Source organism: Salvia miltiorrhiza, chromosome 5, assembly GCF_028751815.1.
Source record: "Salvia miltiorrhiza cultivar Shanhuang (shh) chromosome 5, IMPLAD_Smil_shh, whole genome shotgun sequence".
In the NCBI taxonomy this organism is placed as follows: Eukaryota; Viridiplantae; Streptophyta; class Magnoliopsida; order Lamiales; family Lamiaceae; genus Salvia; species Salvia miltiorrhiza.
The window spans coordinates 53,367,976-53,392,205 of NC_080391.1; the positions used below are offsets into that span (position 1 = coordinate 53,367,976).

Sequence of the window (24,230 nt, forward strand, 5' to 3'; positions counted from 1 at the left end):
CCATATTCATATCCCGATGAATTCATTCAAATTTTCAAATCCCATCACAGGTCATATAAATCATGATTTTGCCCAAGTGATAAAATATCACATATCCCAATCATGCTCCTCCCATTGATAGAGTTCAGCGAAATACCTGAATTATCCCTTACTAATGGGTTACCCTGTTTTACATTATGGTATTTACCATAATTGTTCAAATCATTCCCCAAATTTGCTTATCTTGTGCTACAAAAATTCTTAAGCACATATATTAGTAAAATATGAGAGCCCTTAGAGATAGGGCTGTAAATCAATTAACAAGTAAAAAAGTGTACGCTTTGCTTTTTCCAAGCAACAGTGCCGCCCTAAACATTTGTTCCACCGAATAAAAGTTGTGAGGATCCCCTAAAAATGACAAATAAGTTAGAATATTTATGTCCCAATGGCTGAAATTCACAATCCTGAAATTACGATTCTCAAAGAGAAAGTATAATGGATAAACAATAATTATTCGTCAGTGCAAATGATATGAAACCACAAATCCAATAATGTTTTTAACCCAAAAACCCATATCACGATTAGTCTCTTTTTTGTGAGTGTGTTCAGCAACCCTCTTTTAACGCTATAACATTCCCCAAAAGTTGAGCTTATGACCCGAGCAAGTAACTAGCGAAGCTGTCATTTGTCCCCTTTTGCCAAGGGCTCCCATGAATAAACCATATTTGGCTCAGCTAGGCAATCATAGTGTTCTCAACAGCGAGCAAATGTTGAAATACCCGTCTTGGTGGTCCTGAACTCACAATGCGAAATCAGGGCTAAGTTAGTCCAACAAAATGACAGAATTAATCCCCAAAATCAGAGCAAAAATCATAGCTAAATCACTCCCAAGTTCAGAGTTATATTTCAACAATATCAAGTCCAAAAACCATATGCAAATAAGTTTCCCAAGCAGTGAATAAATCCTTGCATTAATCAAAACAACACGATCATCATTCCTCTTATCTTCATCAATACCGCACGATTTCCTTAAACTCCCATATAATAATACGTTAGACATCTAATTAGACAAAGCTCTCCACATAAGGTCAATCAACAAACACGGTGTAGCATACGATTAATCCATGAGTAACATTAATTTCTATTCAGAATTCCCACCTTCTCAAATTTATTTCAATCACACGAAAGATGAGACGCCCATATTCAAAAAACTACCAGCGACCCAAACGCACAAATATAAAGACAACTAAAAAACGTGGGACAACGAACAAACCACAATTAGTCTCAACAAACAACAGCAGCAGTTTCAAATAAACCATAGGAAATATAGCAAAGTCACAATGAAGACAACCCTGATATAGAAAATAACTCATCAAACCCCTCAATCAAAGTCAATCTGATTTTGAAATATTCAATTTAAACAGAGGTATCAAAGACTTAGCTCTCTTTCATTATTTTTCTTGCCACTTCGAAGTAACCGCGATTGAGATCGGGGGTGGTGGCTCCGCTTCCTTAAAATCTGTGCAGCAGATCTTTGTAACCCGAGATCAGCTCCGTTGAAATAGCAACAACCAGCAATTAAATGCAGCCGAACCCCAACCCCAGAAGACCCCATTCAGCAGATAGCTACAGCCCTCGACAGTCCTGGATCTTGTAGAAGGAAGAGACCGATTACCCTGTTTTGAACCAGGAAGCGGACGACGGCGCTGCTGATTTTGAAGCCGGCTACCCCATTCGAACAAATCCGAGGTGACGATGATTCAAGCTTAGCAGGAACTAGGGCTCGATGAATTGTTGGTGAAGCTGCCCTATCATCGAGATTGGCGGGCCGAGTCAGGCTCCGGTACCGCCTCCACCGCCGCGGTGAGGCAGAGCATAGCCCCGATCTGGGGCTTCGAATTCTGCTCGCGGAAGAGCATGCCTGCCAGCGGCTTCAGGATCACCGCGAAGAGCAGGCGATGAGCACACGCGAGCGGCGAAGAACGTGACAGCAATGGCAACGGCATCGACGTCGGCCGCCCGGACGATTGAACCGCGGTTGCGGAAGCAGCGAAGAGCACTATCTCTGCGCTGGTCTCGAAAGAATGCCCCCCATCAGTGATTTGCTGGGAAACATAAGAAAACATAGGTAATCATCAGGATTTATTGCGATTTTCACTAAATTGTTGAGAAAGACGTATTGATTTAAGAAAATCGGGGGTTTTCCCCTATGCCCATGGTCTGCAAGCCATGATTGCTCAGAGGATGAGAACTCGGCGCGGCGGTGGTGGCTGGTTCCCGCTGCGATTGGAGATGAATAGGACCGAAAGCCATATGGTTGCTTGAAAATCTGATGGATCAAAGAACAAAACCCATATCCCGATCTGAAAACTAGAATCGCAAAATCGGGCATCCCTCTTCCGGGATCTGGAAATCAGAACATCAGCCTCCATTGTCGCCGGATCTTAGGAAAGAAATCAGCCGGCCAAATAATTTTTCCCATCTTTTTTTTTGGATGAACAGTACTCGATGAACAGTAACCGAAAAACACTCACGCCTTAGCTCATTTTCCCACAGACGGCGCTAGTTGGTGAAACGAGAAACCAACACCTAAACTAGAAAGCAGTAAATGACACCGGATTTACGTGGTTCGGTCGAGAAGACCTACGTCCACGGGGTGTTTTGGAGGTTTTTCCACTATAATCGAGAGAGTCTTTACAGTTTACAAGTTGTGGCTATAAAAATGAATATCCCCCCTAACCTACTACTAAGTCTCTATTTATAAGCATGTAAATAATCCTTAGGGCCTCAAGCCCATTCCCTAAGATAATTGGGCTTAAGCCCCTTTAATACATTGAAGGGTAAGATAGTAATTTCGGTTTTACGCGGGAGACCTCCCCGCGCTTTTAGTGACTCCTCTGGTGAAAATGTCTTCTCTGGCGAGGGCGTCTTCTCTGGCGATGTTGACGTCTCTGGCGGAGGTGACTCCTCTGGTAAGCACGACTCCTCTGGCGAGGATGACCTCTCTGGCAGATACGCCTCCTCTGGCGAGGGCGTCTTCTCTGGCGATGTTGACGTCTCTGGCGGAGGTGACTCCTCTGGTAAGCACGACTCCTCTGGCGAGGATGACCTCTCTGGCAGATACGCCTCCTCTGGCGAGGATGACTTCTCTGGTTTACACCATTTCCCTACTATGCACATATCACTCCTCATCAGCAAGTATGTGTTAACTACAAATAAATGTCTATAATCAAGCAATCAATAAATATACATTTTTAATATATAGATATACATTGAATAAAAATAAATGCCCATAAATATATATACACCAATCACTGTATCATCAATAAACCTACATATAATATAATCATATGTGTGTATATATATGCATAGATAAATGATCTATTGAGAATCCACAAGTAGTGTGAGAATTGAGAATATGTATAAACAACCACTAACAAGTCATTTCATTTTGATGAACAAGTCAATAATTTTTATGAACAAATATTTTGGTTATGAGGTTCGAATTCTGGAGGTGATGAAATTTTCAACATATTAAATAGATACGTCTATTTATGAATCAATTATTTAAGAGTAATATATGATTGTGCTGAATTCGAGTTTTAAAGCTTGTGAATTCAAATTTTAAACCTCGAATTCACGACTAACAATATTTCTAGTTGTGAATTCAAACTTTAAAGTTTAAAATTTGAATTCGCAACTACCACTAGCTATTCAATTGTGAATTCGAGTTTTCAAACTTAAATTCACAACTAAAATTAGTGCTAGTTGTGAATTCAACTTGGTTGTGAATTCGTGGATAATTTTAAATTTTTTTATGTGAAGGGTAAAATGGTAAGTGTGTCCAATTTTTAATTTTTTTTTATCTTAGTGGTCAATTTTTAAATTTACTATTTCAAAGTGGCTATTTTCCCTCGCAAAGGGCTTTCCCCCTTGGATTTTCTTCCTTAACGAGGTTTTAACGAGGCTCGGCCCTTAGTCTGCTTTTCTGTGTTTTTAAGGGTTCTTTAGGCTGTTTTCTTCCTTTTCTTTTAATAACATTTTATTTTAATAATAATTAATCTTTTTAACTAAAAGAAATATTTAATTTGATCATTTCATTATAGATCGGGTTCAGCAGATTAATATTTATTATTATGAGTTTGATGAGAACTGGTACTAAAATTATTTACTAATTGAAATTGAGAGAAATACAAGAATACAAATTTTAAACGGGTTCAGATAGTTACTTACGAAATTTATGGCAACCTGCCAACCTGTACTTATTTTATCGATTATAATTATTATTTTTAATTCTAAGGTGGTCTAAACAGTAATCAACATGTCCAAGAAAATCTTTCTCTATTTTTCTAAGGTGGTCTAAACGGCAATCTAATGGTACAAATTTCAGAGGTGGGGTGGGGTGGTTGGCCAAAAGATATACTCGTATTAATTCCTCAATTACTTTCTTCTCCTAACAAGATTAAATTATATTCTTACTCGGCCCATCATTTACGTCAACATTTAAATTCTAACACGATACATTACTCATGCTACCTATATCACGTCAATCACATCCCACACCCACATATAATTAAATATTAATAATATTAATGACCATAATAATTAAATTATATATGCTACCTATATGACAATTATGTTTAAGGTATGGTGAAACGAGAAACCAACACCTAAACTAGAAAGCAGTAAACGACACCGGATTTACGTGGTTCGGTCGAGAAAACCTACGTCCACGGGGTGTTGGGGATTTTTTCACTATACTCCGAGAGAATTCTTTACAGTTTACAAGTTGTGAATGAATAATGAGATCCCTCTCTAACCTACCACTAAGTCTCTATTTATAAGCATGTAAATAATCCTTAGGGCCTCAAGCCCATTCCCTAAGATAATTGGGCTTAAGCCCCTTTAATACATTGAAGGGTAAGATAGTAACTTCGGTTTTACGCGGGAGACCTCCCCGCGCTTTTAATGACTCCTCTGGTGAAAATGTCTTCTCTGGCGAGGGCGTATTCTCTGGCGATGTTGATGTCTCTGGCGGAGGTGACTCCTCTGATAAGCACGACTCCTCTGGCGAGGATGACCTCTCTGGCAAATACGACTCCTCTGGCGAGGATGACCTCTCTGGCAAATACGCCTCCTCTGGGGAGGATGATTTCTCTGTCAGATGCGACTCCTCTGGCGAGGATGACTTCTCTGGTTTACACCATTTCCCTACTATGCACATATCACTCCTCATCAAGGTAATACTCCCTCCATCCCATGAAGCATGACACACTTCTTTTCGGCACGGGAATTAAGAAATTGGTATAAGTTAGTCCTTTAATTTAAGGGAAAAAATAACTTACAATATTACAATAAATTACATCATTAACCATTAGTCATATCTACACGCCTAAAGTAGTAGAAAATAATTAAATGATCGAAACCATATATACTTAAGATCGAAGGTTCAAAATTTTAGATGATCCTTTTTTAAAGTATTCTTTAACGTGATCATTTGTATCATAATTTTATGGTGGTGTAATTCTAAAGTACGGTTCTGAATTTGAATTTCAAATTGATTTTCTGGTGTATATATATAAGGACTTGCTTTACTTAGGAAAATTAATTTGGATTTATAATACATCTCATTTGTTTAATCTTTTATGCTGAACTTTGTATCTCGATATTGGATTCCACTCCTCATATGCATTCAAATAAATTTTACTAACCATTTTTTTAAAAGAAACTTATAGTGTAATATAATCATTCATTTTCATTAGTTGTTTTTCTGTGCTTTCAAGAATTCTTATTTTTTTTTAATTTTTTTCAATAAAATCGTAATTTAATAATAATCATTCATTTCATTATATCCTTAGCAACATATTTAATTAGGCCGAGTTCACGTATACTTAAATAAGAGATATAAAAATTTGTTTGAGATCGTCTGAAGAGTCAATATCCGTGGGACAAATACCGATGACCGGATCGAAAACGTAGCTAGCTACATCCGACAGAAGTCCTTCACATAATTCAAAGACGTTGCAATCATCAAATCATGAAGTGAAAACCGTTATGCAATGGAATGTTACCTCGTGGTAAACAATTTTATACGACAAAGATGGCATAAATGCAAGCCAACGTAATAAATCAAAGAGAACGACTACACATAATCAGTAGCTGTCCTTGACCAATGTATTTCACACCATATACAAAACAAATTAAATTGCCTCTCATGCACACTCACTCTATCTCATTATATTTTTGGCACTATCAATTTCGTTATTCTCTAATGTTGATTTTTTATATTTTGAAGATATTAAGTAGGATTCACCGATCCAATTAGAATTTGTAACTTTTTCTTATGGTTGTCTTAAAAAATTTAAATCCATTTTTTATTATTAGGATCGATTGATTCATATATTAAGATTTTTTAGTTTCATTTTTAGTGAATTAGGATTCATTATATAAATATGGCCTGAGGCCCCTCTCCCAACAAGATTGTCCCTTTCCTTTCCAAATGTCAGTCAACTAAGGAGGGCCTGAGGCCCCTTCCAAATTATAATTAGAGTCGTAAACGAATCGAATCAAAGTTGAATATTGTGATTTTGTATTTATATTTAAATACTAATTTTATTTGAATAGAATATTTATACTCGAATTTGAATAAAATATTTTTTGAATATGAATATCAAAATTCGAATACGAATTATTTGACAACCACGGTAACGAGGTGTAGCTTCTGGTGAAATTAAGGATGGCTTCAATTTAAAATTTTGATTTTACAAATTGTGAGTCTTATTACTTTTTGAACACCGAAATTTTCCATTATATAGGGATTGAATCAAATAAAAATCTCTGTTAACGTACAAACTACAAACCATTTGCACTTAACTTATAAAATAATTGCACTTCACCTATAAAGTATTTGCATTTTATTGGTATTGGATTCGAATTCCAAAGGGAGCACAATTACAGTGTAATTTATTATATACCATGAGAATGTAGATACTTTATATGTTAAGTGCAATAACTTTATAGGTTAAGTGCAAGGTTTTTAGTTTTTATGTATATATATATATAGGGGGCCGCTCCAATGAGACCCCCTAATTTTAGTGAGATCTAAGGCACAATCTGGTGCGTTTATTTTATCAATCCTATGACTGATATTGTATCTGGAGGGTGATTTTTTTTCGCAGGGTTCGAATCCTGGAGGGAGCAGAATATTTTAAATTTTGTTATTCATCAGTATATACTGCATTGTTCATCAGTATATACGGCCCTGTTCATCAGTATACATGTCTTATTCATTACGAATTTTTTAAATTTTATTTTTCATCACTATATACATCTTGTTCATTAGATATATATTTTGTTCATTAGTATTATATGTCTTATTCATTGTACTGATGTTACACGAAAAATAGGGGGTCTCACTGGAGCGCGCCCCTATATATATATATTATGTTTATTTGCATTTTTATTTTTAAAAATTATCAATTATTATATAAATTTATAATATCACAATTCTTTTATTATGTTCTTTTTATAATGTCACAATTCTTATATGTATATTTACATATTTAATCAAATATCTATGAATATAAAATCGAATCCAATAGAATATCTGTATTCGAGTTTGACTCTAATAATTTCGCATCGAATACCAATTCGAGCAAAAATATTTAATTTGTTTACAATCCTAATTATAATAAATGAAATAAATGCTCCCTAATACTCCCTCCGTTCCACTATGTTATCTCACTTATCATTTTGGATTGTCTCATCCATATATAAAAAGTAATTAACTCTTGATAAGTGCGTGGCTTACCATTTTTAATCAAATTACACCTACTTCTTGAGGTCCCCAAAAGTTTTGGTACAAGAATAATAGGAGTGAGGGAGTAGTTTTTATTATAATAAATATGTATACAAATTAATGAAACTAAAAGCGAGACAAAAAATCAAATGATGATGCAATGATGGGTTGTTATCGCAGAAGTATCCCCCTCCAATCGCATCATGCATGATTTCGTTATCCTGTCTTGAATAGGAAAGGATTAATTGCTCTCGAGATTTCCTTGCTCTTTTCGCGTGAGATATACTACGCCCTTTCTTCCTTGGCTGTCTAAACCTAATAAATTATGTCCATGTTTCTTCTGTACAGTTAGGGTTAGATCTGTAGCTGCAGACACACACAGTGAAGGTAGGGAAAATGCACAGCTTTTTTAACTTTGATACGCAGTCGCCCTGCTACCTCAGGTAATCATGCCTCAGGAATCTCCTTTTTTTCCGCTGCATGCTGCCTTTTTTTTCCTTTTCTTGTATGCATGTTTTAAGCGGAGTAAATTAATGTGTGTATGTAGAGATATTGATAAGAATGGAGTTGATTTTGCGGAGCTCTTACAGTCTGCTGAAAATGGAAACCATCGTGCAGATTCCGCTGACATAAGTAGAAGTACGCTTCTCTCTCTCTCTCTCTCACACACACACACACTAATGATTGTCGGCGGCGGCGGACACAGAAAAAAAATATTGGAGATATTGGAAATACTATCGCTATACTTAAAAATCTCTCTCTCTCTCTCTCTCTCTCTGACTAATTTGCAGTATTCTCGATGTACAACGGAATGAAAGCGAGTAATGTTTCTGCGGTGTCAAGTAGTAGCTTGCAATTCGGTGGAGTTCCCAACGTAAGTTTCCTCATCTTTTTGGCAAGATATAATTAATTAATTAAACATCGTGTTATGTATGTTTGTCAGAGTTTAGGATCAGCTGAAACGCAGTCGTCGGAGCTCATATCCGGCGGCGGCGGAGCTGTCGGAAAGAGGCAGTTTGAGAAGTGGGGTGATTCTGCGGATCACATCCACCACAGCCACAAACTGCAGACTTCAACAGACAATGAGGTCAAAAAATCTCAGCCTTTATTTTTAGCATATAATCGTGATAACAATGTTTCGACCACAGTTGAGATGCTCTTCAATTTAGGGACTTTTTTTACTGCTCTTCTTGCTTTTATTTACTATAATTTATATGCGCACGTATTTACTGCATGTGAAAAAACGAGGTACCTCTTGGTTTTACTTGTTCTGGTAAATAGTACGACGTCGATATTAATTACCGTTATATTACCATTTTTGTAATTAATTACTGAGACAAGTTTTCAAATCACGTTTTCCTAGTTAGCTGGAGTTCATCACCAGAGATTGATTTCTGAGGATCCCACTGATCAATCCAAATTCAAAGGGAGATTTCGTGACCAAAAGGTTGATTTCTTCTTTTGTCGATCCAAATTTAATGAACATTTCTGCTTAATTAATTGTTTTTGATCTTCTTTCAGGAACTTGTGAAACTAGCTCAGAATCGTGAAGCTGCGAGGAGAAGTCGCATGAGAAAAAAGGTAACTATATAAAAATATCCAACTCTTAATGAGGATGTTTGACTCAACTTATATATAAAAGCTTCTTAAAATAATTTATAAGCTTTGAGAATTAATGCTTAGCAAAATAAGTTTTTTACAGCTTATAAAAATGTGAAAATAAGTTCCTCAAATTCAACTTATTTTTTCATAATTTTATAAACAACAATTATCATGTACCATTTCAATTAATTTCTATCTTTAACTAGGATTTTCTCTAACTCATATTTTCATATCTCCAGCTTATAAACACAATTATCCAAACACTGGATAACTCATGAGCTCTTAAAACATTATACTTCCCCCACCCGCAAATATTCTTCCTAATTTTTCATTTTCGTATGTCCATCATTCTATTCATTTTGGAATCTCACTAATTATCACTCTTAAAATTTTCACATATTTATATATACTGGAATTAATAGATCCACATAAACCCCTAACTATCACAATTTTTTTTTGTGAGATCATTTTTCACTCGTCAAATACACAATTAATTTTTTTAAAAACTCGTATCGACTTCACCGAATTACGTGAACGAAGAACATACATCTTATAAACTCTTAAAACATATTACAAGCTATCCAAAATATGCTTATCCAAGCAATGATTCATGATTTTAGAAATGGTGACGAATCTAGTTGGTTTTGGACAGGCATACATTCAACAGCTAGAGAGCAATCAACAAAGGATCATACAACTCGATCAGGCCCTTGAAAGAGCACGTCAGCAGGTCTCTCTCTCTCTCTCTCTCTCTCTCTTCTTTTAATATTTCGAATTATTTCAAGAATTAGTCTCACATAACGAGAAACATGCAGGCTGCATCACGATTTTGTGGCGAGCAGAGGCATTCAGCAGGTGAGTTATAAGCGTAGCAGAAGTTGGATGTTTTGATGCATTTGGTGATGACAAAAGTAGTTGCAGGGCGGGGTGTGTTCGACGCGGATCACGCGCGGTGGCTAGTCGAGCACGAGAGGCTCACGGATGATCTGAGGTCGTCGTTGAGCTCCGGCAAGGGCGACAACGAGCTGCATCTCCTCGTCGATGCAGTCGTCTCTCACTACGACGACCTCTACCGCATCAAGAGCGCGGGTGTTAGATCCGACATGTTTCACATCCTCTCCGGCGCGTGGAGAACCCCCGTCGAGAGGTGTTTGATGTGGCTGGGCGGATTCCGCTCCTCAGACTTGCTCAAGGTGTGCATCATTTTAGGCTCTCCGAGAGAGACAGGGAGAATCTATGTGGTGAATATTACTAATTTTATTATAAATTGTATCTATCCCGAGGTGCTGGAGAAGCAGATCCAGCCTCTGACCGAGCAGCAGCTGGTAGGCATCTGCAATCTGCAGCAGTCGTGCCAGCAAACAGAGGATGCGCTCTCTCAAGGGATGGAAGCTCTGCAGCAGTCGGTCCTCCACACGCTGTCGTCCACGTCTCTCGCTCGTCGCTCGGCTGGCAACGTGGTGGACTACGCGAGCCACATGGCTACGGCGATGTCCAACATTCAAACCATTGAGGATTTCCTTAATCAGGTGGACACACAGAGCTCAAACTCTTGTTTCTTAGGCTTTGCTTCCAAAGCAAGCATCACAATTTTGACAAAACAGAGGCCTTTGTTTGCAACAGGCTGACCTTCTTAGGCTGCACACCTTGCAGCAGCTGCAGCGGATCCTGAGCCCGTGCCAAGCTGCACGGGCTCTTCTTGCCATCAATGACTACAAGTCGAGGCTCAGAGCTCTGAGTTCCTTGTGGCTAGCGCGCCCCAAGGAATGATCCTTGTCTTGCCATTGCTTGTAACTACTTCATGCATCCTAATTAATTAGCACTATATATATATATATATATATATATATATATTGTCAGAATCTGATTAAATTTTAATTTCATCTCAGATTGTAGTGCTATATACTATGCTTCACTATGGAAATACAGATCAAAGAAGACCAGAATCCAAACATATATTGCAATATGTACATTAAAGTTAAACCATCCTGATTTATATTAGTACATACTTTGAGAAAATCCAAAATAACATTCCTTCTTTCACATAAAACATTCCACTACTCAGTTCATTCTTTCTACCCTCCTGTGTGTTCTCCCTCTTCCATTCTTTCTTCCTGCAACATCAAACCAGAACAACAAATGAGACCAACATTTTTTTTGTGTGTGAATTTTCATGCAAAAATAGGAAAATTATCTTTCAAGAAAAAGAGATAATTTTTTGCTAGAGAGAGACGTACTCGATCTGTTTTTCCTTTTAGAGTGAACTCCTTGAGGAATGAAAACGCCGGTGCCATTTCCAGTTCTCCACAGGTTGACGATCCATGCAGGCGCAGCGGCGTCCTTGATCGTGGGCCAGCCGTGATAGCAGACGGGCCGCGGAGGGCCGAGATACGGGCCGTGTTTGTGGGCCTCCGTCCCATTCTCATTCATCATGACCTTCGTCTCGTAAACATCTTCTTCTTCGCCGTCGTCGTCTTCAGCCGTCAATTGCAAGACCTGCTTGCGAAGCTCGACGTAGAAAACATCGTCGTCGTATACGTATTCCTCCGCCTCCGATTCCGGCAACATTCCTTGCCCGTGGAAATCCATGGATGATGCGAGAAATTGCATCGAGTTTTTGGGATAATATATAGTGGGAGTTAGTGGAGAAATGGTAGTGTAGAGGTCTCCAAATGGCAGTGGCAGCGAATCAAAATGCAGGGAAATATATTTGATTTGTGATGATATGCGTATTTTTGTAGTGTAGTGCATGTTTGGATTTTCAAATTCTGTTATTGAGATTTATTGGTAATTAATACGGAATTTGATTCTTCGCGTGTATCAGTTTTCCTTGCATTGAATATTCTGTGTTAATAAAAGTCTTATTTGGGTATTAAACGCCTTAAACTGCTTTTAAAACCCTTAGATATTTTCCCCCAATTGGACTATACATTTAATTTGTGTATTAGAATAGAGGGGAAGGCATGTTATGGGAATAGCATTTTTTTTTTGTTTCTGAATTTAGGATTTCATTTTTTCTGAATTTAGAATATAAGGGAACTGTAAAATATGAGATAAATTGTTGTGTTTAATGCAACATATATACTCGATCTATTCAAACATGTTTGGAGATCTGAATTTAGAATTTGATTTTTGAATTTATGTTTTGGTTTATTAAATTGTAGGTGATTTAACTAAAAAGTACTCTTAAGCAAAAATTAAAGTCGACAAGTCCTAAAGTTTTTTGTATTATTCAAATTTCAAAAACTCAATAGTAATTTGTTTGTTGTAAATTAAGGCACTCAAAGGCGAAGTCAATTTTGTTTGACGTTTATGGTAAAGTTTTTTTTTTTTTTTTTTTCCTTCCCACCGTTGAATCACTATTCCCTTACTAAAAGTGACTACAACTTCTCCAAATTTTGATTGAAAGCAAGTTAAGCAAAATAGTACTATATGCTATGTTGCACAGGTGCGGGAGCGATACAAGTCAGGTGCGGAGATACGGATTTTAAAAAATTATAGTGTACGATTCGTGAAGGATACGTTTGTTATATTTATATATAGGGTTAAGATGCAGATAGGCCCCTCAAGTGGAGGCCCTTAGAGCGTTTCAGTCCCCTTACTAACTGTGTGTGCAAATTGGCCCCCGAACTCTAAAAAATGGTGCAGATCGCCCCCTCTGACTTAACACCGTTATGGGCCGTTAGTCAGAGGGGGCGATCTGCACCGTTTTTTTGAAGTTCAGGGACTAATCTGCACATTTTCCCTTTTTGGAGTTCGGGGGCTAATCTGCACACCGTTCATTAAAAAAAATCACATCTCATCTTCTCCGACCAACTTTTCCGGCGTCAATCGCCGTCAGATGAGGAAAATCACGAAATCAAGTTCCCAAGCCCCAAATCGGGAATTCCAAATCGGCGTCATTGCTCCCGAAAATCACATAATCGAAATGGAAACTCGAATTCTCCCTCGAACGCCACCGCCCCCAATTGCAGAATCACCCCCAACGAATCGAACTTCGCCTCGCCGTAGGCGGTGATCGTGACCCCAATCGAGATCGAGATCATGTTGGCCATGGTCTCTGATTTGAAGGCGTCCTTCTTCAACAGCACGCCGATAGTGTAGATGGCGACGGGCATCGTCGGCCTTTATCACCGGATTTCGCCGGATTTGAGAGAAAGAGGCGACTCCTTATCGAGACAAGCTAGGCGACTCCTCATCGAGAAAAGCCAGGCGGCGGCGCCGAAGAGAGAAAGAAAGGGCCGGCGCCCTCCGCCGGCCTCGCCGGAGCTTGAATCAGCGACAACGACGATCAAATTTTGAGCGAGAGCGTTGAATTAATTAAAAAGTTAAAAGGTGCAGATTAGCCCCTGAACTCCGAAAAAATGGTGCAGATCGCCCCCTTGACTAACGGCCTATAACGGTGTTAAGTCAGAGGGGCCGATCTGCACCGTTTTTTTGAGTTCGGGGGCCAATTTGCACACACAGTTAGTAACGGGACTGAAACGCTCTAAGGGCCTCCACTTGAAGGGCCTATCTGCACCTTAACCCTTATATATATTTTATTATATGTGATCAATCAAATTGAAAAAAGAAAAGAACATTTATAAATTAAATATTGCATTGCAAATATAAGTCAAAGTAAAAGTTTCAATAATGAAGTTCTTCAAAAATTGTAAAAGAGCCCAAAAATAATGAAAAAAAATTGCATTGCAAATACAAGTCAAAGTAAAAATTTTAATAAATTGCATGTAAAAGTTTCAAATTGCATGCAAATATAACTTAAAAATTACAAAAGAGCCCAAAAATAATTGAAAAAATAGCAAACGAGCCCTAAACGCACCCTATTTGTGGGTGCGCGCGCACTCGATTCGCGAATCCCTTCCTTTTTTTTTTTTTTGGGAGGATTCGCCACCTGACGAATCCCGTGCGATTCCCACGCGAATCGCACCCGTACCCGCACCCTGCGCGTATTCGATATTGCATTGTGCTATTTTTTGAAGAATCCGTGCATCATAGACTATATGTATATCAAATTAAATTTAGTAGCCCTTTCATGTTTCCACCCTGTTTGGGTTGGACAGATTTATTGAATACAATGAAGTTTCCGTCTGTAGCTTATATCAATAACTTGCAAAAAATCTAGAGCAAATTAATTTAGAGCCAAACAGCACTTAGTTGTGGTTGACGTTAATATTAACATGTAACGACATGTGGCATCATCAAAACTTTGGAGTAGTCAAAAACTCAATATTCAAGAGAAGAAGAATTGCTGACTTGTCCGTTTCTGCAAAATTTCTACGCCTTTTTTTTCTCTCTCCAAAAATAAGAATCATTAAGAAAGTAATAAAGTAATTTTTTTTCTTTCCAAAAATGGGTAAAGTCTACCCTGGACATATGCGCACCTGCGCATCGCATCCAGATGCGAACACGTGTCCCACAAAGAAAACCCACTCGGCTCAAACACTTTACTGTTCATTCCGGTTTTCTTTATTGTAATACTACCGGTCTAATAAAATCACTGTTTTCCCAAAAGGTGATGGTTTTAATTTATGCTCTTGTGTAATTTTTAAATGCGGACACGTGTCCCTACAAGTATTGTAGGCCTTAGACATGATTTTAATTTGGCCCCCAAAACATGATCCTGTTTATTTATACATTTAAAATTCGGTAGCCCCCAAATGACTGAAAATTGAGCAAAAAGATAAATAAATTGGCGCTAATTAATTTTATTTTGGAGGGCTTTTTTTTTCGCGTAGGGCGGGCAGTGAATTTTTCAGGTGGGAAGTGAAATTTTTTGGAGTATATCATTAATAATTTATCATAGATTTATTCTCAATATTCATATCATGAGTTTGTGTTCCTCAATTCTTTTTTTGAATAATATATTAATAAAACTATTAGTGGAAAATATTAATGATATGATATATTAAAATAATATATCAATAATAAATTAAATATATCTTCAGATAGTATATTATTAAAAAATATTAATGGTATGATATATTAAGATAGTATAATAATAATAAATATTTTTGAATAATATATTAATAAAACTATTAGTGGAAATATATGAATGATATATTAACTAATCTATTAAAATAGTAATAAGATATAGTGAAAAATATGAATGGACAATATTTTACACTATATTTAGTGTAAAATATGAATGGTATGATATATTAATGGTATGTATTTTCGGGTAATATTTTCACTATTATAGTCTACATTTCACTATAATTAGTGTAAAATATGAATGGTATGGTATATTAATGGTATGATATATTGAATCTTAGAATTCTCACTTGAGATTCTAGAAATCATTAGTGAATGAAGAACCGATTAGTGAATCCTGAGATTGAATCTTAGAATTCTCACTTGAAATTATATAAATCATTAGTGAATTCTTAGATGAATCTTAGAATTCTCACTTGAGATTCTGGAAATCATTAGTGAATGAAGAACCGATTAGTGAATCCTGAGATTGAATCTTAGAATTCTCACTTGAAATCATTAGTGAATGAAGAACCGATTAGTGAATCCTTAGATTGAATCTTAGAATTCTCACTTGAGATTCTAGAAATCATTAGTGAATGAAGAACCGATTAGTGAATCCTGAGATTAAATCTTAGAATTCTCACTTGAAATTATAGAAATCATTAGTGAATCAAGAACCAATTAATGAATTCTTAGATTGAATCTTAGAATTCTCACTTGAGATTCTAGAAATCATTAGTGAATGAAGAACCGATTAGTTAATCATGAGATTGAATCTTAGAATTCTCACTTGAAATTATAGAAATCATTAGTGAATCAAGAACCAATTAGTGAATTCTTAGATTGAATCTTAGAATTCTCACTTGAGATTCTAGAAATCATTAGTGAATGAAGAACCGATTAGTGAATCATGAGATTGAATCTTAGAATTCTCACTTGAAATTATATAAATCATTAGTGAATCAAGAACCAATTAGTGAATTCTTAGATGAATCTTAGAATTCTCACTTGAGATTCTAGAAATCATTAGTGAATGAAGAACCGATTAGTGAATCCTGAGATTGAATCTTAGAATTCTCACTTGAAATCATTAGTGAATGAAGAACCGATTAGTGAATCCTTAGATTGAATCTTAGAATTCTCACTTGAGATTCTAGAAATCATTAGTGAATGAAGAACCGATTAGTGAATCCTGAGATTGAATCTTAGAATTCTCACTTGAAATTATAGAAATCATTAGTGAATGAAGAACCGATTAGTGAATCCTGAGATTGAATCTTAGAACTCTCACTGGAAATTATAGAAATCATTAGTGAATCAAGAACCAATTAGTGAATTCTTAGTTTGAATTTTAGAATTCTCACTTGAGATTCTAGAAATCATTAGTGAATGAAGAACCGATTAGTGAATCCTGAGATTGAATCTTAGAACTCTCACTGGAAATTATAGAAATCATTAGTGAATCAAGAACCAATTAGTGAATTCTTAGATTGAATCTTAGAATTCTCACTTGAGATTCTAGAAATCATTAGTGAATGAAGAACCGATTAGTGAATCATGAGATTGAATCTTAGAACTCTCACTCGAAATTATAGAAATCATTAGTGAGTCAAGAACCAATTAGTGAATTCTTAGTTTGAATCTTAGAATTCTCACTTGAGATTCTAGAAATCATTAGTGAATGAAGAACCGATTAGTGAATCCTGTGATTGAATCTTAGAACTCTCACTGGAAATTATAGAAATCATTAGTGAATCAAGAACCAATTAGTGAATTCTTAGTTTGAATTTTAGAATTCTCACTTGAGATTCTAGAAATCATTAGTGAATGAAGAACCAATTAGTGAATCCTGAGATTGAATCTTAGAACTCTCACTGGAAATTATAGAAATCATTAGTGAGTCAAGAACCAATTAGTGAATTCTTAGTTTGAATTTTAGAATTCTCACTTGAGATTCTAGAAATCATTAGTGAATGAAGAACCGATTAGTGAATCCTGAGATTGAATCTTAGAATTCTCACTTGAAATTATAGAAATCATTAGTGAATGAAGAACCGATTAGTGAATCCTCAGATTGAATCTTAGAACTCTCACTGGAAATTATAGAAATCATTAGTGAATCAAGAACCAATTAGTGAATTCTTAGTTTGAAATTTAGAATTCTCACTTGAGATTCTAGAAATTCCCAATCGATTGGATTATTTGATAATACCGACGTAATATTTGATAATACCGTCGAAATACATGATTATACCATCGGGAAAATTGAGAATATCGTCGAAAAAATATAGAATACCCGGCGGTATTCTCAATTTATCCGACGGTTTTCTCTATTTACCCGGCGGTATTCTCAATTTACTTGGAGATATTGACAATTTACTCGACGGTATTCTCAATTGGTATTCTCAATTTACCCGGATAATTGAGAATACCTCCGGGTAAATTGAGAATACCGTCGAGTAAATTGTACCACCAGGTAAATTGAGAATACCTCCGGGTAAATTGAGAATACCGCCGGGTATTCTATATTTTTCCGACGGTATTCTCAATTTTTCCGATGGTATAATCATGTATGTCGACGATATTATCAAATATTACGACGGTATTATCAAATAATCCAATCGATTGGGAATTTCTAGAATCTCAAGTGGGAATTCTAATAATCAAACTAAGAATTCACTAATTGGTTATTGATTCACTAATGATTTATAGTAAATCAAGTGAGAATTATAATAATCAAACTAAGAATCCACTAAATGGTTCTTGATTCACTAATGATTTCTAGAATCTCAAGTGAGAATTCTAAGATTCAAATTTAGGATTCACTAATTGGTTTTTGATTCACTAATGATTTATAGAATCTCAAGTGGGAATTCTAAGATTTAAACTTAGAATTAACTAATTGTTTCTTGATTCACTAAATATTTCTCAATAATCTTACTTTAATTAGTTCAAGATGCATTAATGGTGATGATCATTCTTAATTAATTTAAAGTATGATTCTCATATTACAACTCTAACTTATAAACTTAGTTTTGAGAGGAATTAATTCAATTAGTTCGTGATTCACTAATAGTGATGATCATTCTCATGTTAAAAGTATGATTCTTATATTATAATTCTAAATTCTAAACTTAGATTTGTGATGAATTAGTTCAATTAGTTCATTAATTATAGTGAAATGTAGAATATAATAGTGAAAACATAATATGAAAATATTATCCATTAATTATACAAATTGCCTGAAATTTTGTATACATCAAAGCAAACGAAGTATAAGGTGGTAAATGTAGCTTATCTCTTCCTTATACCTCAAAGCAAACACACCCTACATGTATAATTTTCACTAATATTTTTATATTAATATATTATCCAAAAATATTGTTCATTAATTATAGTGAGATGTAGAATAATAGTGAAAATATTACCCGAAAATATTTTTATTAATATATCATACCATTCATATTTTTCACTAATATATTTTCTTACTATTTTTATTAATATATCATACCATTCATATTCTTTGCCAAAAAAAGCCCACCCAAAATAATCATTATTAAGATAATATAATAATAATAAATATTTTTGAATAATATATTAATAAAACTATTAGTGAAAAATATTAATGATAAGATATATTAAAATATTTTTGAATGGTATGACATATTAATGGACAATATTTTCGGGTAATATTTTCACTATTATATTCTACATTTCACTATAATTAATGGACAATATTTTTGGATAATATATTAAATAAAAAATATTAGTGAAAATTATACACTTAGAGTTACAAGATGAAATAGATATATTGGATGATGATTCACTTCGAAAGGTGTCCTAGGGGCTAGGAGGTAAAGTATAATCTTATTCAAAAATGTCTCCTGCATGCAATTCTTATAGGGGACACGTGGCATCATTTTATTGCCACACGAAAGCCTCTTCCAAAACAACCACTTTTTTTATAAAATAGTGGTTTCACTCAACCGGACACTACAATAAAGCAAACCGGAGCAGAGATATCAAATATTGGACCGAGTGGATTTTCTTTGCGGGACACGTGTTCGCATCTGGATGCGATGCACAGGTGCGCATATGTCCAGGGTAGACTTTACCAAATGTCCAGGGTAGACTTTACCAAAAATGGTCTGGTCTGCATACCAGACAAAACATTCTGCGCGCCAACTTTCATTAAATTGCAATTGTATTTAATAAAATCCTAATTGAAATTCAAATTAAAACACTAATTACTATTTAATTAACTAAATGAGACACGCTTAAGTTTTATGCCAAAATTCTAATCTCTAACCAATGCACTTGTTTTTCGTTTCCAAAGTCAAGATATGGATACTAACCCTGCATTCGTTTATTTATAACAAAACAAAGTTTACATATATGTAAAAACAACTAAAAATAAATGTTGCAACAATTTAGCGTTTTCGAGCACTAGGATTTGAAGAGAACAAGAGGCCACACTCTCTGTTTTGTCACAAGTTCTAATCCATGGCATCAAGTTGTAGAATCATGTAATAAAATGAAAAACAGAATCAAGTGATCAAGATTTGGTCATCAATTAATGCACTTTATTGCACCAAGTTATTTTATTTTTATTTTTTTTTTAAAAAAGATCAAACCAATATTTCAACCAAATGACGTGATACAATCTGCGACACAAAAGACTACAGAAAGCATGAGATGAAATTTTTAACATAATGCCCCTATTATACATTACAGCTAACCTCAATAGACCTACAGACCACCCCACCCCCACCAAAAAGGCCTAAAAGGGGGCTAAAAGAAATGGGTTGAACCAATTCAACTGAAACAAATAGGTATTGCTTCAACAAATGTACACTCAAGGAGAAAAGAAAAGGCAAGACATATCTATGTAGCTTATGTTCATCAATCATGTAGAGTGAAGTAACTCAGCCTTGCTCATGGGAGCGAAGCAAACATCAAATAGAGAGCACAAATCAGAGCAGAGGTTCGACGTGTTTCTGAATAACACGAAGCACATATCTCCTGACACCCAATAGAAGTCGAGAGCTTATTCATTAACTTTCATTTGTTCGACACCATCGCCTGCGCAAATCAAAGAGCCAGTAATGCGTAAACAATCCTTTAAGGTGCTGGATTGTGCTGATCAACAAGAGATGTGTGAATCAGTTCAGGATGCATATTCAAATCTCACATTCCATCTGTTATTAAGAGAGAAGTTTGAGTTGCCACTAGATCTTATTGCAAAAGCAAGTTATTGGTGTATTTGGAAAAATTATGACATAACAAATACTAGAAACAAGCAGTTTTTTAAAAGAAATCACTAATCAGGGTCTCCTTATTCAAAAATAGCTTGCAAACAATATCCTAATCTGAGCAAAAAAAAAAAAACATTTTCTGGATATGATTGTCAAAGACGTTAAAGGAGCTTATAAACTCTAAAGCATAGCCAATGGGATATGCAAGAGATCATTAATAGGACCTCTGGCATTCTAGTGGTGCTTCAAAGAGAAACGCAATTAGAATAATCTTAACTGCTGCATTTAGTTACTGAAACAAGCAGAATTTTCACGTACCTGTCAAAGGGCTACAGCTCGAGCTCAATCGAGTGAAGATCAATGATCCGGAGGATAAATAGAGAGCTTCAATATGGTGATTTGCCTGCCTAGCATCTCTTCCTTTTTCTGCTTAATAGTTCTAGCAGAAGTAGCAGCTGATGACGTTGTACAGTAAAGGTCCACTAACTGGAGACTCGAAACTTCTGCAAAGCCTAAGGGAAGTGACTCAAGGTGAGTGCAGTGTTTAAGGAAAAGATTTCTAAGTCTCGGGAAGTGATGAGCCGAAGCATGCCAGGTCACTAGATCGGTCCTTCCAATATGCAGAATCTTGAGAGAACGAAAGCCACCATCATCCGGTTTCCACCAATTTCCCTTAAATGCATTGTCCTTCAGCTTGAGGATCTCGAGGTTTTCCAACATCCCTAGAGTCGACATTTCCTTCCAATCTAGTAAAGTATCTGACAGAGTGAGTTTCTTAAGCTTAGTTGGGAATTTGTACCTCTGGGGAAGGCTAGTCAATCTCCCTTCCGAAGGTGGACGAGGAAACACATCATTCACCAACTTCAGATTCTCAAGATGGCTCAATTTCCCTAGCCCGTCAAAAAGCATGCTTCCATTCTTGTTCTCTAGAAGTTTAGCCAGTTGGCCACGAATTCCCAGAACTTTCAGGTTGGGAGCCCTGGCAAACACATCCTCCGTGCAGCTCTCAGGGGATATCGTTGAAAGTGTTTGTAGGTTCCCGATCATCAAGACTTCGTCTTTACTCTTTCTTGATTTGGAGAGAGGGCGTGGCAAAGTAGTCGATGCATTGGTTTTCACGTGCCTTAACTGAATCATCTTCCATATATCTGCTTTGATTTCAAGTGTGCGTGAAGCCGTTTCAACAACTAGAGTTTGAATGTTCCATAGGCTGGATACTGCCGCAGGTACAATCTTGAAGTTGCAAGAAAGTACTATATACCTCAAATGGACCAGTTGAGTGAGATCAGTGGGGAAACGCGTGTAATTGATGGATCGACCATCTAACACCCGGAGCAACTTAAATGCTGCAGGGATGGATGAAATGTGCTCTGCCGGTAAAATAGTCTCCTCAGACGAGAAGCACAAGAACGAACGGACTTGTGGACCATTTGGTCTCGAGGAGATATAGTTCAAGACGCGGGAATGAATGGAAAGGCGACGGTACTTCTCTGAGGCCGGATTGGAAGATGCATACGTGCCTTGATCAAAACGCCTTATTTCTTGGAAGAAATTCTCTTCTGCTGCTTCTTTTTTGCAGAACTCGCGCAGCATGTCATGAATACGACATGTTTTGAGTTTACCGTTGGATCTGAACTGTCCCACCATCACCAGATTTCTGTTGACAAGATCCTCCAAGTACTCCTCCGCGATATCCTCCAAGCTCATTCCCTCCTTCTGCTGTATGAATCCTTCTGCAATCCACAGGCGGACCAGTTTCCACACGGGGATCTCAAAATCCTCCGGAAACATCCCAAGGTAGATAAAGCATGCTTTCAAGTGGTAAGGCAAGTGATTGTAACTGAGAGCTATGAAACTATCCATACGTCTCGCCTCATCCATGGCAATGTAGGCATCCACACTACTAGCAACCTTCTCCCACCAGTCCGTCCCTTTCTCTAGCAGAACCCCTCCGATCACAACAATTGCAAGTGGCAAACCACGGCACTCATTCGCTATATGTCTTCCATCCTTCACTAACTCCTCGGGGCAATTCTCCGAACCTAGCGCCTTCCTCTGGAGCAACCTCCAGCTCTCATCCGGAGTTAGAAACCGCAAATTATGAGGTTCTGCAATCGGATTAGCATGCTTGGCAACCTTCTTGATCCGGCTAGTTATCAAGATTCTGCTCCCCTTGTTGTTGTTCTTGGGGAAGGCGATCTTGAGATCATTCCACGCCTCCTCAGTCCACACATCGTCCATAACAACCAAGTACTTCGATTTCTCCAATTGTTTAGAGAGCTCTTTAGCCAAATTCTCATCATTCATCTTATGCATGTCGTCAGTGAGTTGCACAAAGTTACTCAGAATGTTGAGGAACACTTCCTTTCTACTGTAATCTTGAGAAACATAAACCCAAGCACGTTTGTAGAATTGGTATTCAATATTTGGATCACGATAGACCATTTTGGCCAATGTCGTCTTACCAAGCCCAGGCATCCCAACAATCGAGATAACTTCAAGATCATCAGATCCTCCAGAAAGGAGATTCACCACTTTTACAGCCTCATCTTCGAATCCCACCACGTTGTCTTCTTCAACAATCGGAGGCTGCACCAAAACAACTTATTAGTCCACGAAAATTGGTTCAGCAGCGTTTACTTTTATGGCTGATAAGATGCAAGATTGAGTATTTTTAAGCTCATTACTAGGATTTCTCCAATCTAATCCTTTCAATCGGATATGAATCAAGCAAAATTAGCTCAAATGATAAAAATTATCAAGGGCCTTGGATATCCCTAAGTTCCAATCCATCTTAGTAAACAATAGATTATTAAATTAATCAGACTAATATGGCCGTTTCATGAATCATGACCATAATCTTCACCAACAATGGAAACAATGAGTTGAGAATCATAATCATCTGAATTGATGCATAATAATTATTCTTCAACCATCAATCTTCAGAAAAGGGGGAAAATTCAAATTTCACCTTTTTCTCCTTGGTGGGTCTGTCAGATCCGCCCCCAATGTGCAGGGCTTCGAATCCGAACTTCTTGTTCTCGTAAATATCCTTCACCCTCGTGCGAATCAACTGAATCTCCTGCGCCACGGCGCGGAGCTTCGCCGAGTAATCGATGAAATGGAAGGCTTTCCCGATCTGCTTGCGCGCCTTGTGCACGGCGGCGTGGGCGACGAAGGTGTCGATGGCATCCTCGGCCTCGTAGACGACGTTGCGGATGTGCTTGACGAGCTCCTTGAGCGTCTCGTGCTTGCTCCGCTTCTCCGTGGAGTCCTTGAGGAAGGCCTTGAACAAGGTGAGATCGTTGTAGAGGAGCTCGACCTGAGCCTTGACGTCGAGGATGAGGTTCGCGTTGTAGAGCAGCAGCTGCTTGAGGTTCTCCAGCAGGAACTCGACGGCGGCGTCGGCCATTTCTCGAACAGTTGGTGGCCGACGGAGTTGACTAGCTTTGGAGAGTTGACTTGAGGTGCAGTGCAGTGCAGCTGCGCATGCGCTCCTCTTTTCTTATCATCTTATTATGAATAATCAGATGGAGAATATATTAATTAAGATTATTATCGAAAAAATAAAAATTAATTAAGATTAATATTTAATCTTTAGGCTTAGCTTAGGACAGAGT

The 24,230-nt window shown here is 36.9% G+C and overlaps 3 protein-coding genes across 6 annotated transcripts; 1 reads left to right on the top strand and 2 right to left on the bottom strand.

The window, feature by feature from the left end:
• The first annotated feature begins 7,952 nt into the window (after positions 1-7,952).
• On the top strand, positions 7,953-11,181 carry LOC131025031 (transcription factor TGA2-like). Of its 2 annotated transcripts, none has more exons than XM_057954617.1 (11): positions 7,953-8,220; positions 8,325-8,416; positions 8,569-8,651; positions 8,721-8,864; positions 9,141-9,224; positions 9,299-9,358; positions 10,032-10,109; positions 10,195-10,234; positions 10,295-10,572; positions 10,663-10,908; positions 11,003-11,181. In XM_057954617.1, exons 1-11 carry the CDS (start codon positions 8,174-8,176, stop codon positions 11,147-11,149), a joined length of 1,299 nt encoding a protein of 432 aa, XP_057810600.1. In that variant the 5' UTR covers positions 7,953-8,173; the 3' UTR covers positions 11,150-11,181. The 2 variants fall into 2 exon arrangements, with proteins under 2 accessions (XP_057810600.1, XP_057810601.1); XM_057954618.1 differs by having other exon boundaries at positions 10,301-10,572.
• Positions 11,182-11,309: 128 nt separating this feature from the next.
• LOC131025032 (uncharacterized) lies at positions 11,310-12,189 on the bottom strand. Its single transcript, XM_057954619.1, has 2 exons — positions 11,617-12,189; positions 11,310-11,493 (listed from the first exon to the last, which is right to left on the bottom strand). Exons 1-2 carry the CDS (start codon positions 12,128-12,130, stop codon positions 11,441-11,443), a joined length of 567 nt encoding a protein of 188 aa, XP_057810602.1. The 5' UTR covers positions 12,131-12,189; the 3' UTR covers positions 11,310-11,440.
• A 7,727-nt stretch (positions 12,190-19,916) lies between these two features.
• LOC131025033 (putative late blight resistance protein homolog R1B-17) lies at positions 19,917-24,230 on the bottom strand. Of its 3 annotated transcripts, none has more exons than XM_057954620.1 (3): positions 23,582-24,230; positions 20,929-23,199; positions 19,917-20,437 (listed from the first exon to the last, which is right to left on the bottom strand). In XM_057954620.1, the coding sequence occupies exons 1-2, from the start codon at positions 24,020-24,022 to the stop codon at positions 20,968-20,970; spliced, it is 2,673 nt and encodes an 890-aa protein (XP_057810603.1). In that variant the 5' UTR covers positions 24,023-24,230; the 3' UTR covers positions 19,917-20,437; positions 20,929-20,967. The 3 variants fall into 3 exon arrangements, with proteins under 3 accessions (XP_057810603.1, XP_057810605.1, XP_057810604.1); XM_057954622.1 differs by having other exon boundaries at positions 19,917-20,494; positions 23,582-24,131; XM_057954621.1 differs by having other exon boundaries at positions 19,917-20,553; positions 23,582-24,131.